This window comes from Melospiza melodia, chromosome 18 (genome assembly GCF_035770615.1).
Source record: "Melospiza melodia melodia isolate bMelMel2 chromosome 18, bMelMel2.pri, whole genome shotgun sequence".
NCBI classification, from domain to species: Eukaryota; Metazoa; Chordata; class Aves; order Passeriformes; family Passerellidae; genus Melospiza; species Melospiza melodia.
In genome coordinates, this window is record NC_086211.1 from 4,253,406 (window position 1) to 4,265,802 (window position 12,397).

The window sequence follows — 12,397 nt, forward strand, 5'->3', positions numbered from 1 at the left end:
GATAATGAGGTGGGAAAACTGAAGTTCTCTGTCTCTGGAGTGTAATTCTCACCTATCCTGCACTGACAACGAGGAAAAAGCATCAGACCTATGACAGTTCAAGCTCTAACACGCTACAGGAACTGGTTAAGGTCTTGGTTTAACACCTGATCTGGTCTGATCTAACTAAGAAATGTCTCTCAAAGAGGTGGGTGCACCCTCTATCCCAGACATTGGGTTCCTGCCCGGCATGGAGGTTAACAGCCAGGCAAGTGGGGAGTAACTTGGTTTGTATGGGCTTGTTTTGGAGGCAGAGGTGTGAAGGGAGCCCTGTTATATGTTCATTATAATGTAAATAAACACCTTCAGCTGGTGTGCTCTGGGCAGAGAGTGAGCATTGGTACCACAGATAGAAACACTGCTTTCTTTCATTTCATTTTGCTTTAATTGAAGTTGTGTATCTGCACCTGTAGCTCTGCAGGGACCCTTGGTGAGGGCTGCTCATCCCCCTTCCCTTGGAGGGATTCAGGAGAGCCCCAGGGTGTGTTTCCTCACAGCTGCACATCCTCAGCTCTGCTCTGCCTTGTCCAGAAGAACACAGAGCTCCCCCAAACCCCATTTCTGTGTGTGCTGCTCCGAGGTTAAAGGCAGGAGCTGTTCTGCCCCTGGAGCAGCAGGGCTGACACAGCCCAAGCTCTGGCCCTGCTCAAGGGCTGCTTTATTTCTCAGCAGAAGACAAAACCCACAGCTCTGAGGGGAAATGACACAGACCACAGAGCTGCTGCTGCTGGTATCTATTTCCATTGTAAATTGCTGAGATCTTCTGCAGTGAAGCTTTTTGAGGAGTTCCTCTCTAATGCACGCTGGTTTTTGGAAGCCTTGATGAAAATGTATTGAAAGGTAGAACAGATTTTATCAGAGGATAGAAGGAATTGCATAGATGTGCACAAATGGATCTGTAATCACAGATCACGTATATCTAAGCTGAAGCAACAGCCCTAGACATTTATGGCCCATTTTTGACTAAGTTGTACAATTAGTGTAATTAGGCAAAGAATATTCTTTGTATTGTAAATGTCTAGTGTATTAAACCAGAAAATTAACAGCCATTTCTTTGGCAGCTTTCAATAAGCCATTGCTAGTGCAGGGCTGAGCCAAAGATGCTTATTCTCTGTGGTGTCTGAGTCTGAGCAGTTAAAGGATAAATCCTCTCTTCAGAGCTTTGTTGAAACGTGTTGAAAGCAACTCTAGGAATTTCCTACCTGTGTACAGATCAGAGAACACAACTTGGCCTTGCCCCTGTGCAGATAAAGAGCTGAAATGAGTTTTGAAATTTTCTTCTTTCACAGCACCAGCCACCAGAGACACAATCTTTTAAAACTGTGATATTTTTTGTCAATGCCACCTGCATTTCTCCTGCCAGCTATTTTGTTTTAAAACAAAGGACAGTCCTGAGCCCTCTGTCCTCTTGCACTGAGGCTCATGTGTGGCCACAGCCTCTGGCACAATCAGCTCTGTGGGTGTTGGGAAAACTCCCAGTGGTGCCTGAACCAAACACAGCTACAGCTCTGATGGGATGAATGCTGGAGTTTCCAGAGAAATCCATCCCAAAATGTCTATTAGAACAGGCCAGGCAGCCCCTGCTCTGCTGTGCTGTGTGACAGAGTGAGCTGGTGGTGGTTTCTGGCAGCCAGAGTAGCTCAGGGCTGTTCTCCTTGGGAGCCAACCTTCCCCCAGGTGCAGCATGACCACAGCTCCTTGGCAGCACTTGGCACAGAGTGTAATTCTTAACCCAGCAGGAAGCTCTGGGGCTGGGATAAGGATCTTGTGGAGGTGCAAAAACACCCTGGGTAGGTAAGAAATGGGTTTAAAATAAGCTGTGGGTGTAAGCAAGTGGGGTAGGGCTTGTATGAGTCCTCAAGTGTGTGAAGATGGGCATCCTAGAGAGGTATCCCAGCACGAGGGATGATCAGTAGCTGCTGGTGTGTGTTCATTAACTTTGTAGCTCAAAAATCCCACCCCAATTTTTTCTGTAGAAAGAATTGTGGAGTTTTTAGCTTGTTTTCATCTCCTTTAATCTCTCTAGCCCTGGCATTTGTTCCACACTCTGCCCAGATGTCCCTGACCCTTCCTGTTCCTCCCAGCTCTCAGGGGCAGCATGGCAGTGCCAGCACCTCAGTGTCAGGGGCACTCCACTGTCACTGGAAAACAAAAGGTAAAGCAGGGAGAAAACACAGAGAAAACACAGAAAAAACAAAAGGTAAAGCAGGGAGCTCAGACAGACAGAAATACAGAGCCAGGACTGTCACAGAGCTGCTGGAGGTGGAGTCCTGTTTTTAATGAAAGAGGAATCAAGTCCTAAATGCCCCTTCTAAAGGTAAGGAGCCCCCCCCAGCTTGTTGTACATTTGGATTTTAGTGTCCAAGTGTATAAACACAATTTTGGACTGCAATTAGGCAGATGCTACAAACATCATGTCACCCTCACCCCAGCTTATTAAAAAGAAAAAGGAGCTCCATGAAAAATTAATAGGGCTGGGAGTTGAGAGACCTTGGTAATAAGCAGTGAGTTTTCCTTCTGTAACAACTCACTTTTCCAATTTGCTGCTATCTGAGTAATTCCTTGGAGTCTCCTGAACTGCAGAGTCCTGAAATGACAAGAATTGCTGAGCAGGAGGGAGGGCTCACCCAGCAAGCTGCTGCCTCCTCTCCTGGAGCACAGCTGACCTACTGTCAACACACAGTGCTGCTTTTGGAACTGCAGTGCCTTCACTAGACAGGGCTGCTGCAACTCCACAAGCACTCCACACCTCTAAAAGCACATCCCTGCTCTCTCACCAACCCCTTCCACTTCTGAGATGAATGCAGTGACAGGGAAAGTCCTGAATTTGAGTATCTTCTGTCTTTTGCCAGGTGTAGACCCAGGTCAGGTGGAATTGTGTGTCAGAAGCAGAGCTATTCTCTCCTAAAAACAGCTGCTGGTACAAAACCCAGGGGCTCTGTCACACATAAAGCTGTGCACAGGGCAAGAGGCAAGTGTGCTGCTTCCTTCAAAAGGCACAGGGCAAACCTTCAGCCTCAGCAGCAAGAGATCCAAACCACACCTCAGTCCATTGTCCTCCTGCAGGGAGATTTGTGCAGTCCTTTCACTGCTTCAGATGCTGCAGCCCCAAAATCAGTGTCATGTTCTGCCTCTCCACAGCTGCAGGAGGATGAAGGATGCTCAGTAACACCTGCTGGAAAAGAACAACCCACCATGGTTTGATCTGCTGCTAAAGGTACTGTTTGCTTTGGGGTTTTTCTGGGTTGCAGAGAGTTTTTAGCACATGGCAAGGTACTGGGGCAAGCTGCCAACTGCAGTCTTCCCCAAGTTTTTAAAAAACTGGCATTTTTTTCTCAAAAAATGATGTTGCCATTCACACTATGTCTGCTGGTTTCTAGTTGTTACCAAAGCTAATCACAGATCGAATTTATCTTGAAAAATCTTTAGGTGTAAGTTTCTCTCAAAAGTTGGAAACTGAGTACTTTAGGAATGAAAAATAGGAGCATTTGAAAAAAGAATCAGCAAAATGGACTTGCTTCTGGCTTCAATTAAAACCAAAGTCAGCTTGTTGGTGTCACTGCTGAGATCAAACAAGTCTGTGATCTACAGGAGAAAATTTGTAATGCCAAGGATGATCAGCTTCTGACTCCTTAAATGCCACTTTCTGCTCTAGACCTCAAAATGCACAAGGGAAGCTGAGAGCTCTGTTTATAGAATAAATACTGAAAGGTCAAAACAAGTGTCCCTTAAACCAGTCTCCATCAGTTGTAGCTACTCTGGCTCTAAAAAGAGCTTGCAACAGTTTGTTTTCAGTCACTCTTTTGGTTTTTTTAAATGCTTCCTTATGTAGGCATGGTCTGGTGCTTTCTTAAAAGACAATAACTTAAAAAAAAAAGAACAAATACCATTCTTAATGTTTTTACTTTGAAAAAGAAACATCAGTTTATTGGAAATGACACTTAACAAAAAAATATTCATCAGTATTAAAGCAAAGATTTTCTATCCCATTTAACAGGTAACAAAACCATCCTTCTCCTCCAGAAGAAAACTGCTTGAGCACTACTCCCTCAGAGCAAAGGCTGTGTTCAATAACAGTCAACTTCATTATCCTCTATGGTCCCCACAGCAGCAAGGATGTCCTGTAGGAGGGACTGAGGGCTTTCCTCCACATGGTCACTACTTTTATTTAGCTCATCATGCAGCTCCAGCAAGTCTATTGCACCCAAAGCTAACATCATGCTCTCTGGATCTTGGAAATCCACCCCAACATCACCATCCACGGGGAAGTTCTGAGCCAGAGAACCCTGTCTTAGTGTCCTCTGTAGCCAGGCAATGCCACGTCCTGCAGGTGAATCTTCAATCTCCTGTGGGTTCTCCAAAGTACTCATGGGGTAGAAATGGCCTCTCAGGCCAACCAGCACATCACAGGCTCTCTGCCCCACGGGTTTGTCACAGTCACACAAAGAGCCAAACAAAAACCCAAACAGCTTTGCTCGACAGAACACCTGCAGCAGCTCCTTCTGAGGGGTGGAACTGGGGACTGCAGAGGTGACAGGAGCATAGGGACACTGGGAGAGCTGGCAAACGGTCTGGCTACAAAAAACTTCAACCAGCTCCAAACCACCGAGTCTGACTTCCCAGTCTAAGTCATGCTCCACAGTCTGGATGACTCTAGAGACAAAGTGCTCTGTATCTTCCAGCTGACCTGTGCAGCCTTCTCTCAGCCACTTGGTGAAGATGCTGATCACAGCCCTCCTAGGAAAGCCCTCTGAGTCTGTTGACAAGATTTCCTGAAGCTTTGCTACGAGGCTCTGGATGCAAAAAGACAAAAGAGAAAGCACAGTGAGGGGAGGAGCACACAAAGAAACAAAAACAGCAGAGGTGAAAAATCTTCTCATTACTGGCTGTGCAACCTGCCTGCATCAGCAGATAACTTGGGAAGAAAATTATAAGCAGTACAGCAGTAAACTGATGGGAATTGCTCATGCAGAAAAGGTTATCCTACCTCTCTGTTATACTGACTGCCTGTGACAGGTGAGTCTGGAGCAAAGCAGGCAATGGGGGCCAGGTGTCCCACGGCAGTCACGGCGCTCGCTCGCACGTAGCTCTCTGGGTCCTCCAGCAGGTTTTCTGTCAGCCTCAGCACCTCAGAGGACAGGAGACACTGCCTGAACTCCTTCTGGTCTGTAAACAAGACAGCAATCCAGAGAAGTGGGATTTTATTCCCTCTGAGCACGAAGCTGTTTCCAATGCAAACGGCCCTTTGCCTTGCACAAGGATGGCTGCTCCCTAGAGGGACAGCTTCCAGGGACAGGAGCTGCTGCAGGACCAGGCAGATGTTCTGTGTAAGGCTCCCCCTCTCCCAGCAGCTTTTAGTCAAGCCCTGACAGACATTGGAACTTGGAAAATTGCACTTAGAGTTGTTTTAACAGCAAGAAAAAGCTTTCTGCAGGCAAGTGGGGACATGGTTCCAGCCTCATCAAATTTATGCCTTTGCTTAAAGGAAGACAAAAAAGTCTCCCTTTCCTGTTGTCAGGCATATGACAGAGAAAACAAAGTAACTGCAGCACTGAGAGGGGCTGCAGGGTAAAGTGCTAATGCAGCTGAGCATGTTGGATACTTCCTTTGTGACCTGGGGACAACAGCAGTTGATAACATTCCCCTCCCTTCCAACATTGAGAGCTGCTGTAGGAAAATCAGCTTTGCCTCAGTGCTACCTGCTGCAAGGCCTGGCTATCAGTAAAGCAGAAAATCAGTAATTAATCCCAAGCATATAAAGCAGGTCTAGGCTTTTAGCCTCCTAAAGGCCAGCCCCTAGCCTGTTAAAAGAAACCAGACTCCAGTGCAGAGCAAACTGAAAACCAGAAAGTATTATCTGCCATTAAGCACTGTCACCTGCCTTGACAGACAAGTCTCAACACCTCAGTTTAACTCAAAACTAAGGCAGGTACAGCAACCTGAGCTCAAGAGAAAAAAGCAGGGTAAGTATATTAATATTTTTGTCAGATTTTGATCATGATCTAAGAGTAAAACTCTTGACACTTCTTTCTTTTCTCAGCCCTCCAGTTAGAGGTCAGAAGATACTTCACCAGCCTGACTTTCACAGCATTACAGGAAATACTCCTCAAATCTGAACTGGTAAAGCTTTGCACTTACCTCTCAAGCACTTAACCATGGAAGTGAGGAACTCCAGGGAAGAATCTCTGACTTCCCAGCAAGGACTGCACAAACGTTTCTGCAGCACCACCAGCACATCTGTAAAAGGCAAGTGGCAAATCTGAATGAATGTGAAAGGTAACAAACCTTACTGAAACACTCACTGTACATGCTCTACATCATTTCATCTCATACAATCCCTTTTGCTGCTGCTGGGTGCTTCTTCCAGAGCTCTGCAAAGCTGAACTTCGCAGCTAAACTTAAATTCAACATAATTGTGAACAAGTGAGTCCAGTGCTTTGAGCAGGAAGGGTAGGCAGGAGCAGATTTCATGTGTGCCACTAGCTGCTGTTTGTCCCAGCTGGAACAGCTTCATTACCTTCCAAAATCTTCTCAGTTTGTGGCCCCTGGCTGTTGGAGGAGGACAGCTCCTGCAAGTGCACCAACCACTTGGATGTAGCTTGAAAGGTTTTCTTTAGAACCTGAAGCAATGTAAAGCAGATTGACTTTACTACAGGGGGACACAGTGCTGCCTTTATGCCTTTAAAAGTAAAATTAATTTTAGCCTCAAACTTACAGAGAAATTATCAGAGTAAAAAGTGCATATGCCTCCTTACTAAGAAGCCGGCCACAAAAAAAATGGTGCTTAAATACAATTTCTAACAAACACCTAGAAAATCCCTGTGTTCAGCTTAGTGTTATGAAGTTCTATACCTCCAGCTTTGGGTTTGCAGTTGCCACCAGAGTCATTAAAACTAAACCAAGAAAAAAAACAAATCCCCTTGATCAAAAGCATTCAATACTTCATGACCATGTCAAGCTGAGTATGTCAGTGCTACTCTTAGACATGATGGCTCCTGTCTTCTCAAGAACCCTCAATGAACTGGTCATTTACTTGCTCATTACAATTTTAGATATTTTCTGCAAGCCACCCAGGACAAGACAAGTGTCCTACATATTCTAACACAAAGTGTGCTAAGAAACACCTGCAGTCAGACCCTTTATGGGAATTACACCCCACTGGGGCACATGGATAGACCTGGATCTCTCCCTAGTTCTGTACTCACAGTAGGGCTGGTGTTTGGACTCTGCAGATATGCCAGGAGGACATCAAACAGATTTCCTATGAGAGTGTCACACTCTGAAACAGAGAAAACAAACCCAAAGGGCCAATACTGAGAGATGGAGCAGCCAAATCCCTGCTGAAATACACAAAGACACAGAATTGTAAAATTGTTTTGGATAAGGAAGCAAAGATGAACTCACCTTTTTTCTCTGAGAGTGCTGCAAGGACATCAAGGGCTGACTTTTGCACTCTGAAGCAGTTGATCAGATTCCGGCTGATTGTGCTTCCCAGAGGAGAAGTTGGGCTCAGGAAGCCATTGCAGAATTGTAATATTGTCATGAGAGAGTGCAGCAAAGACACACAGGGCAAATCCACTCTTAAATGTTTCTAATGGGTGAGAAAGAAAAGAGAAGAAAAGAGTTTCCAGCAACAGTCTCAATATAGAGCAGTTCTGGGTCAGAAGGCAGCAAAAATTGAACTTCTAGTGGGTTCTTAAGGTACCACAATGTCAATAACTACAAATAAATGATCTTCCTCTCTTCCAAGAACTGCTGCACAGACGGAAAGAGATTCTTCTGACTGCTTGGGAAAGCAGCTCAATTTGTGTTTCCCAGGATGAATAACTGCAATACAAGTAAGGCGTGGTAACAAAGCTCACCAAGAAAAATTTAAAACTTAAGTGCAGTCCCTCTTTAAGAGTCTCAGTATCTTTGTTCTCCTGTTTAGAGCCTACTGTGCTAAATTTCCTTAAAATATGGAAACCCTCACTGCCAACTCCTCTCCACATTCTGTTATGCTCTACTGAAAAAGTTTGCAACCATCTTAACACTGAATTTCAAGGACCACTTTGATTCCTAGGTTCTTTTTTTCCCTCTCTGAATGTTACCAGAGACAGCAGCTTCTCCAGGTGGGTGAGGGTCTGACACAGGAGACCAGCACAGGATGTCTTGGAGGACAGAAGACTTTCAACAGTGGCAGGATCACTGACAGATTCATCCAGCAAACCTAGAGGACAAAAAAAGGGAAGAGCTCAGGTTGTCAATGAATAGAAAAGTCTGTGATTTTTAAAGCTAACCAAGATATTCAGCTGATGTAGTGTAAACATGCATTCAAATGCAACTGGCAGTAAGATTTACACAAACACTGCTACTGTCCTTGACTTCTCCTACTCTTTTTCCTCCAGTTTTGGCTGCACCAGACATTTAAAATACCAGCAAGCAGAATGGCCTCTAATTTTTCTGTCACAACTGTACCTGCACATTCCAGAGGCTGGGAGGCTGCTCTCAAAATACAGTCCATTGGCTGAAGCAGAACAGTCAGTGCCTGAATCCTGACATCTTGTGGGCTTCAAGGAGGAAACAGCAGTTACCAACACAAGAAAACTTCAATCCCTTTCCAAATACTTGCCCCCAAATGCTGAGCAGGATAATGACTTTCATGCAGGCTTTTAAACAAGCCAGCAATGACAGAGCAACAAAAGCAGTATCACAATCTGAGCCTGCTTCCAATGCTAAATGAAAGCAGAGGAGAAAGGGCTCTGGAATTTAGAAGCAGCTTTATCAAGCTATAGAGAAGCTTGATAAAGCTATTGCTTTATCAATGCAAATAGAGAGTGGGATCCTGTGTAAGGAGGCTGGGAGAGAGGCATATCTTGTCAACAAAAGTGTCCTTCTAGTTTAGAACAAAAGTGTTTTTAGCCTGTAAATCAGTATCTGTATGTGCTGTACTCATCTGATGGTTTTCTGCTGCTTTTTCACTACCTAAAGGGGAATTATGTTACAGAAACACCTGCACAGTGCAGAAATTTCATTGCTTTAAGTCCTACCATTTGCAGAGCTTCAGAAGTCCCACTGCCAGAAGACCTGCTTGTACTGGGGTGAAGTGTTCCAGAGCAGAAGTTACTAATGCCCAAAAGCTGCCTTCAGTGCCACAAAATGCAGGGGATCTGAGAAGAGAGAAGTGTAAGTGTAACCCATCCCAGGGTGGCAAACAGATCTGTCTCAGCACAGGCTCCAAGGTGCCATGAGATCTTTACCGTGCCACGTTCAGCAGAAGATTGGCCAGCAGGGGCTGGGCTTGAACAGTCTCCTCCAGCAGAAAGGATTCTATTTGCTTTGCTATGTCCAACCAAAGGACCTCAGTCCATGCAGCATAGCAACTGCCAAAACAACTGCCAAACAAACTGCTCAGCAGCTTCAGGGACTGCTCAATGTGAGGGGCAGAGCTGGACTGAAGGGACTCTTTGATGTGCTCTACAATCATCTGGGCACAGCCTGGCCAGTCACACTCCTTGGCACTGAGAGCTTTGGATGTTTCGGACTCCAGGGAGAAGGTGAGCAAGTGCACCAGGAGCTGGCTGGCAGCTGAAGCCACAAACAGGCTGGGATCCCCTTGCAGAGTGAAGATCACATCCATGCCTCCTGTGGGAAAACAAAACAAGTCACTGGAGCAGCAAACAAACCAACTCTAATTCAGGTACCACACAGCTTTAAATGGTGGTGATGGGGCTTTCTCATACTTTATTTTGTAGTCTCTACTCAAAGTCAATCAGTCCTTAAGAACAAGCAAACAGAAGAAAATGAAATTGTTTCAGATCCTGAGGGGTTTAATAACTCAGGATCAGACTTCAATATAGCATCAGTAACATTAGGAGAGTTGACAGCACACTCAAGGTGTATTTATGGACAGAGCCTGTACCACCTCTGGACATAACCAGTAGGAAAAACATGAACAGCAGTATCAGCACCACTTTTCCACCACAGGGACAGCAGCATGTGCTGCACTTTAATACCAATCCAGTCTTTTAGACCCCTCTGCACATGGTATCTAAAATTGGTGCTAACAGCATAATTTACATACCTCCACAACAACAGGATTGCAAGTGAAATGAGCCTCTGCTTAGTTTTTCTGCACTCAAATCATGCTGAAATGTACCCTTTAGTAGGAGTTACAAATAAGAATACAGATAGCTCTTAATTTTATAAGGGCAATTTTATAAGATTCTTTCCCCTTTAAAAAGAGCACCACCTTCAGTGTTTGGAGGAAAACGCCAAATGCATAACTAACTTAACAAAAGTTAACTTACTGCTTAGCTAACTTAGCCAACACCTTTCAACGACTCAGTTTTTTTTGGACAAATGGCTCACTTTAACCTTAAATAAACCAAGACACCCATCCTGCCCAGCACGGGGCGCAGCAGGGAGGGGAGCTGGCAGCCCCAGCAGCACTCACCCGTGGAGCAGAGGCAGTGCAGGGCAGGCAGGTGGTGCAGCATGCTGTGCACACCCTTCAGCCAGGCGCTGCGCACCGACGCGTCCTCCCACGCCGCGCCGCCCCGCGGCCCCTCCGGGCCAAAGAGCCTCCCCAGCAGCTTCTCCTGCTGAGGCAGGGCAGAAAACAGAGTGAACAGGGAGAAAAGGGGCTGCTCTGTGCCAGTCAAGAGTATCAGCGCTGCGGTGAAACCTGCTCTTGTTACAAGTATCGTAAGTGTTCAGAATTTCACGCTTAAAGGTAACATATGGACAAACCAGGGTGTTCAAAACCAAAACTGCTTTGTTTGCAGGTGCTAAGGGAAAACTTATGTACATCAGTTCCATCAGAGTGCTTTATACACCTGTACACATCTCTTCCCTGAATGAAGCTTTTTGGGTTTTGTACTAAAATGTATCCTGGTGCAGAAAGCACTGCTTTAAAAAGCTCTCTTGTTTTTGTAGGGAATCAAAAACTTCCTGTCAACCTACCAGGAAGGGAAAATGACATCTGTTAGTGCAGTTTGAATCTGCAGGATCTGTCCTGGGATACAGTACTGTGCAGTGACTGCTGTGAAGTGTTCACAGAATGACTAGGTTGGCAGAGATCTCCATAGAGTCCAACCCAGAGCTGGGTTACCCCATACACTCTTTTCAACTACAATGGGAAGCACTACCCATCAGCATTCACAGTCCTGCTGTGGTGAGACAGAAGTGAGAAACAACTGTACACGAGAATTAAACAGGAATGGTGATGGTAGGTCTTTGCTGTTGAATCACTTTTACTGAGTTGTTCCATGTAAGTCATAAATTTACTAAGCAGAACGTGCACGTTTTTAGGGACTGTGCATAGAGAAGGAGCAGACAGACACACAGCAGCAGGTACCCGGGTCACTGGTACCCAGCTCACCTGCAGGTGCTGGAAGCGGCTTTCGGACGAGGCGAGGATCCCGGCCAGCTGCAGGGTGAAGGACAGGATGCCAGGGCTGGGATCGGGCAGGGCCAGCATGGAGCTGAGGAGCTCTGTCAGACACGGGTTGTCCTGCACCAGCTCCACAGTGGGGTCTGCCCAGGACAGCAGAAAACATCAGCTCACTGCCAGGACTGAGCTCTGCAGAGCTTCCAGAGTCCCACTGCCAGGACTGTCCTGTCTCACTAAAGCGGTTCCCTGAGCTGAGCGGTTCAAAAGCAAAACTGCTTTGTTTGCAGGTGCTAAGGGACAACTTGTGTGTATCAGTTCCATCAGACTGCTTTATGCACCTGTACACATCTCTTCCCTGAATGAAGCCTTCTGGGTTTTTCTATTAAAATACAATATTTGTATTAAGCCCTGCCAGCTGCTAGGACTGATAAGTTCGGGTGTACCCACGGCATTTTCGGGTGTCACAGCACCTCAGACAGCAGTGCAGGCGTTCCAACCCCACATGGACCCCTGTTCCCGTGCCACCTGCTCCAGGTGACCCTGCCTTGGCACGGGGCTGCACTGCATGACCTTCGGAGCTCCCTTCCAACCCGAACTACTCTGCGATCCCGTGATGGATCTCCGCTCCCCTCGGACCGGCCCCCGGCGCTCACCGAACCACGTCAGGCTGCGGAACCAGTCCAGCAGTTTCTCCAGGCAGGTGTCGTCGAGGCCGGGCTGCCGCGGGTCGGCCAGGGCGGCGCAGACCCCGGGCAGCAGCACGGCGCACTCTCGGGTCATGGCGAAGCGGCGGCGGGCCCGGGCCACGAAGCGGGACTGGGGGTCGCACATGGCCGGGACCGAACCGAACCGAGCCGGGCCAGCACGGCCGCACCGCGAGTGTCGCAAAGGGGGCGTGGCCAGCGGAGCGGGGGCGTGGCCAGTGGCCGGTCAGGGGGCGTGACCCGGGCGCGCTCCAGGGTCAGGCGGTGGCTGCGGGACGGT

General features: G+C 46.9%; 1 protein-coding gene and 1 long non-coding RNA gene across 3 annotated transcripts; one reads left to right on the forward strand and one right to left on the reverse strand.

Annotated features, from left to right (window-relative positions):
* The first annotated feature begins 3,176 nt into the window (after positions 1 to 3,176).
* Positions 3,177 to 7,450, forward strand: LOC134426607 (uncharacterized). Its single transcript, XR_010030004.1, has 3 exons — positions 3,177 to 3,256; positions 4,037 to 5,055; positions 6,080 to 7,450. It is a non-coding gene; the product is annotated as an uncharacterized LOC134426607 (long non-coding RNA).
* BRAT1 (BRCA1 associated ATM activator 1) lies at positions 3,924 to 12,308 on the reverse strand. Of its 2 annotated transcripts, none has more exons than XM_063171747.1 (13): positions 12,067 to 12,308; positions 11,402 to 11,556; positions 10,475 to 10,619; positions 9,279 to 9,663; positions 9,069 to 9,188; positions 8,497 to 8,588; positions 8,130 to 8,248; positions 7,444 to 7,630; positions 7,245 to 7,318; positions 6,557 to 6,659; positions 6,178 to 6,276; positions 5,027 to 5,205; positions 3,924 to 4,832 (listed from the first exon to the last, which is right to left on the reverse strand). In XM_063171747.1, exons 1-13 carry the CDS (start codon positions 12,242 to 12,244, stop codon positions 4,107 to 4,109), a joined length of 2,562 nt encoding a protein of 853 aa, XP_063027817.1. In that variant the 5' UTR covers positions 12,245 to 12,308; the 3' UTR covers positions 3,924 to 4,106. The 2 variants fall into 2 exon arrangements, with proteins under 2 accessions (XP_063027817.1, XP_063027816.1); XM_063171746.1 differs by having other exon boundaries at positions 10,475 to 10,622.
* Positions 12,309 to 12,397: the final 89 nt, after the last annotated feature.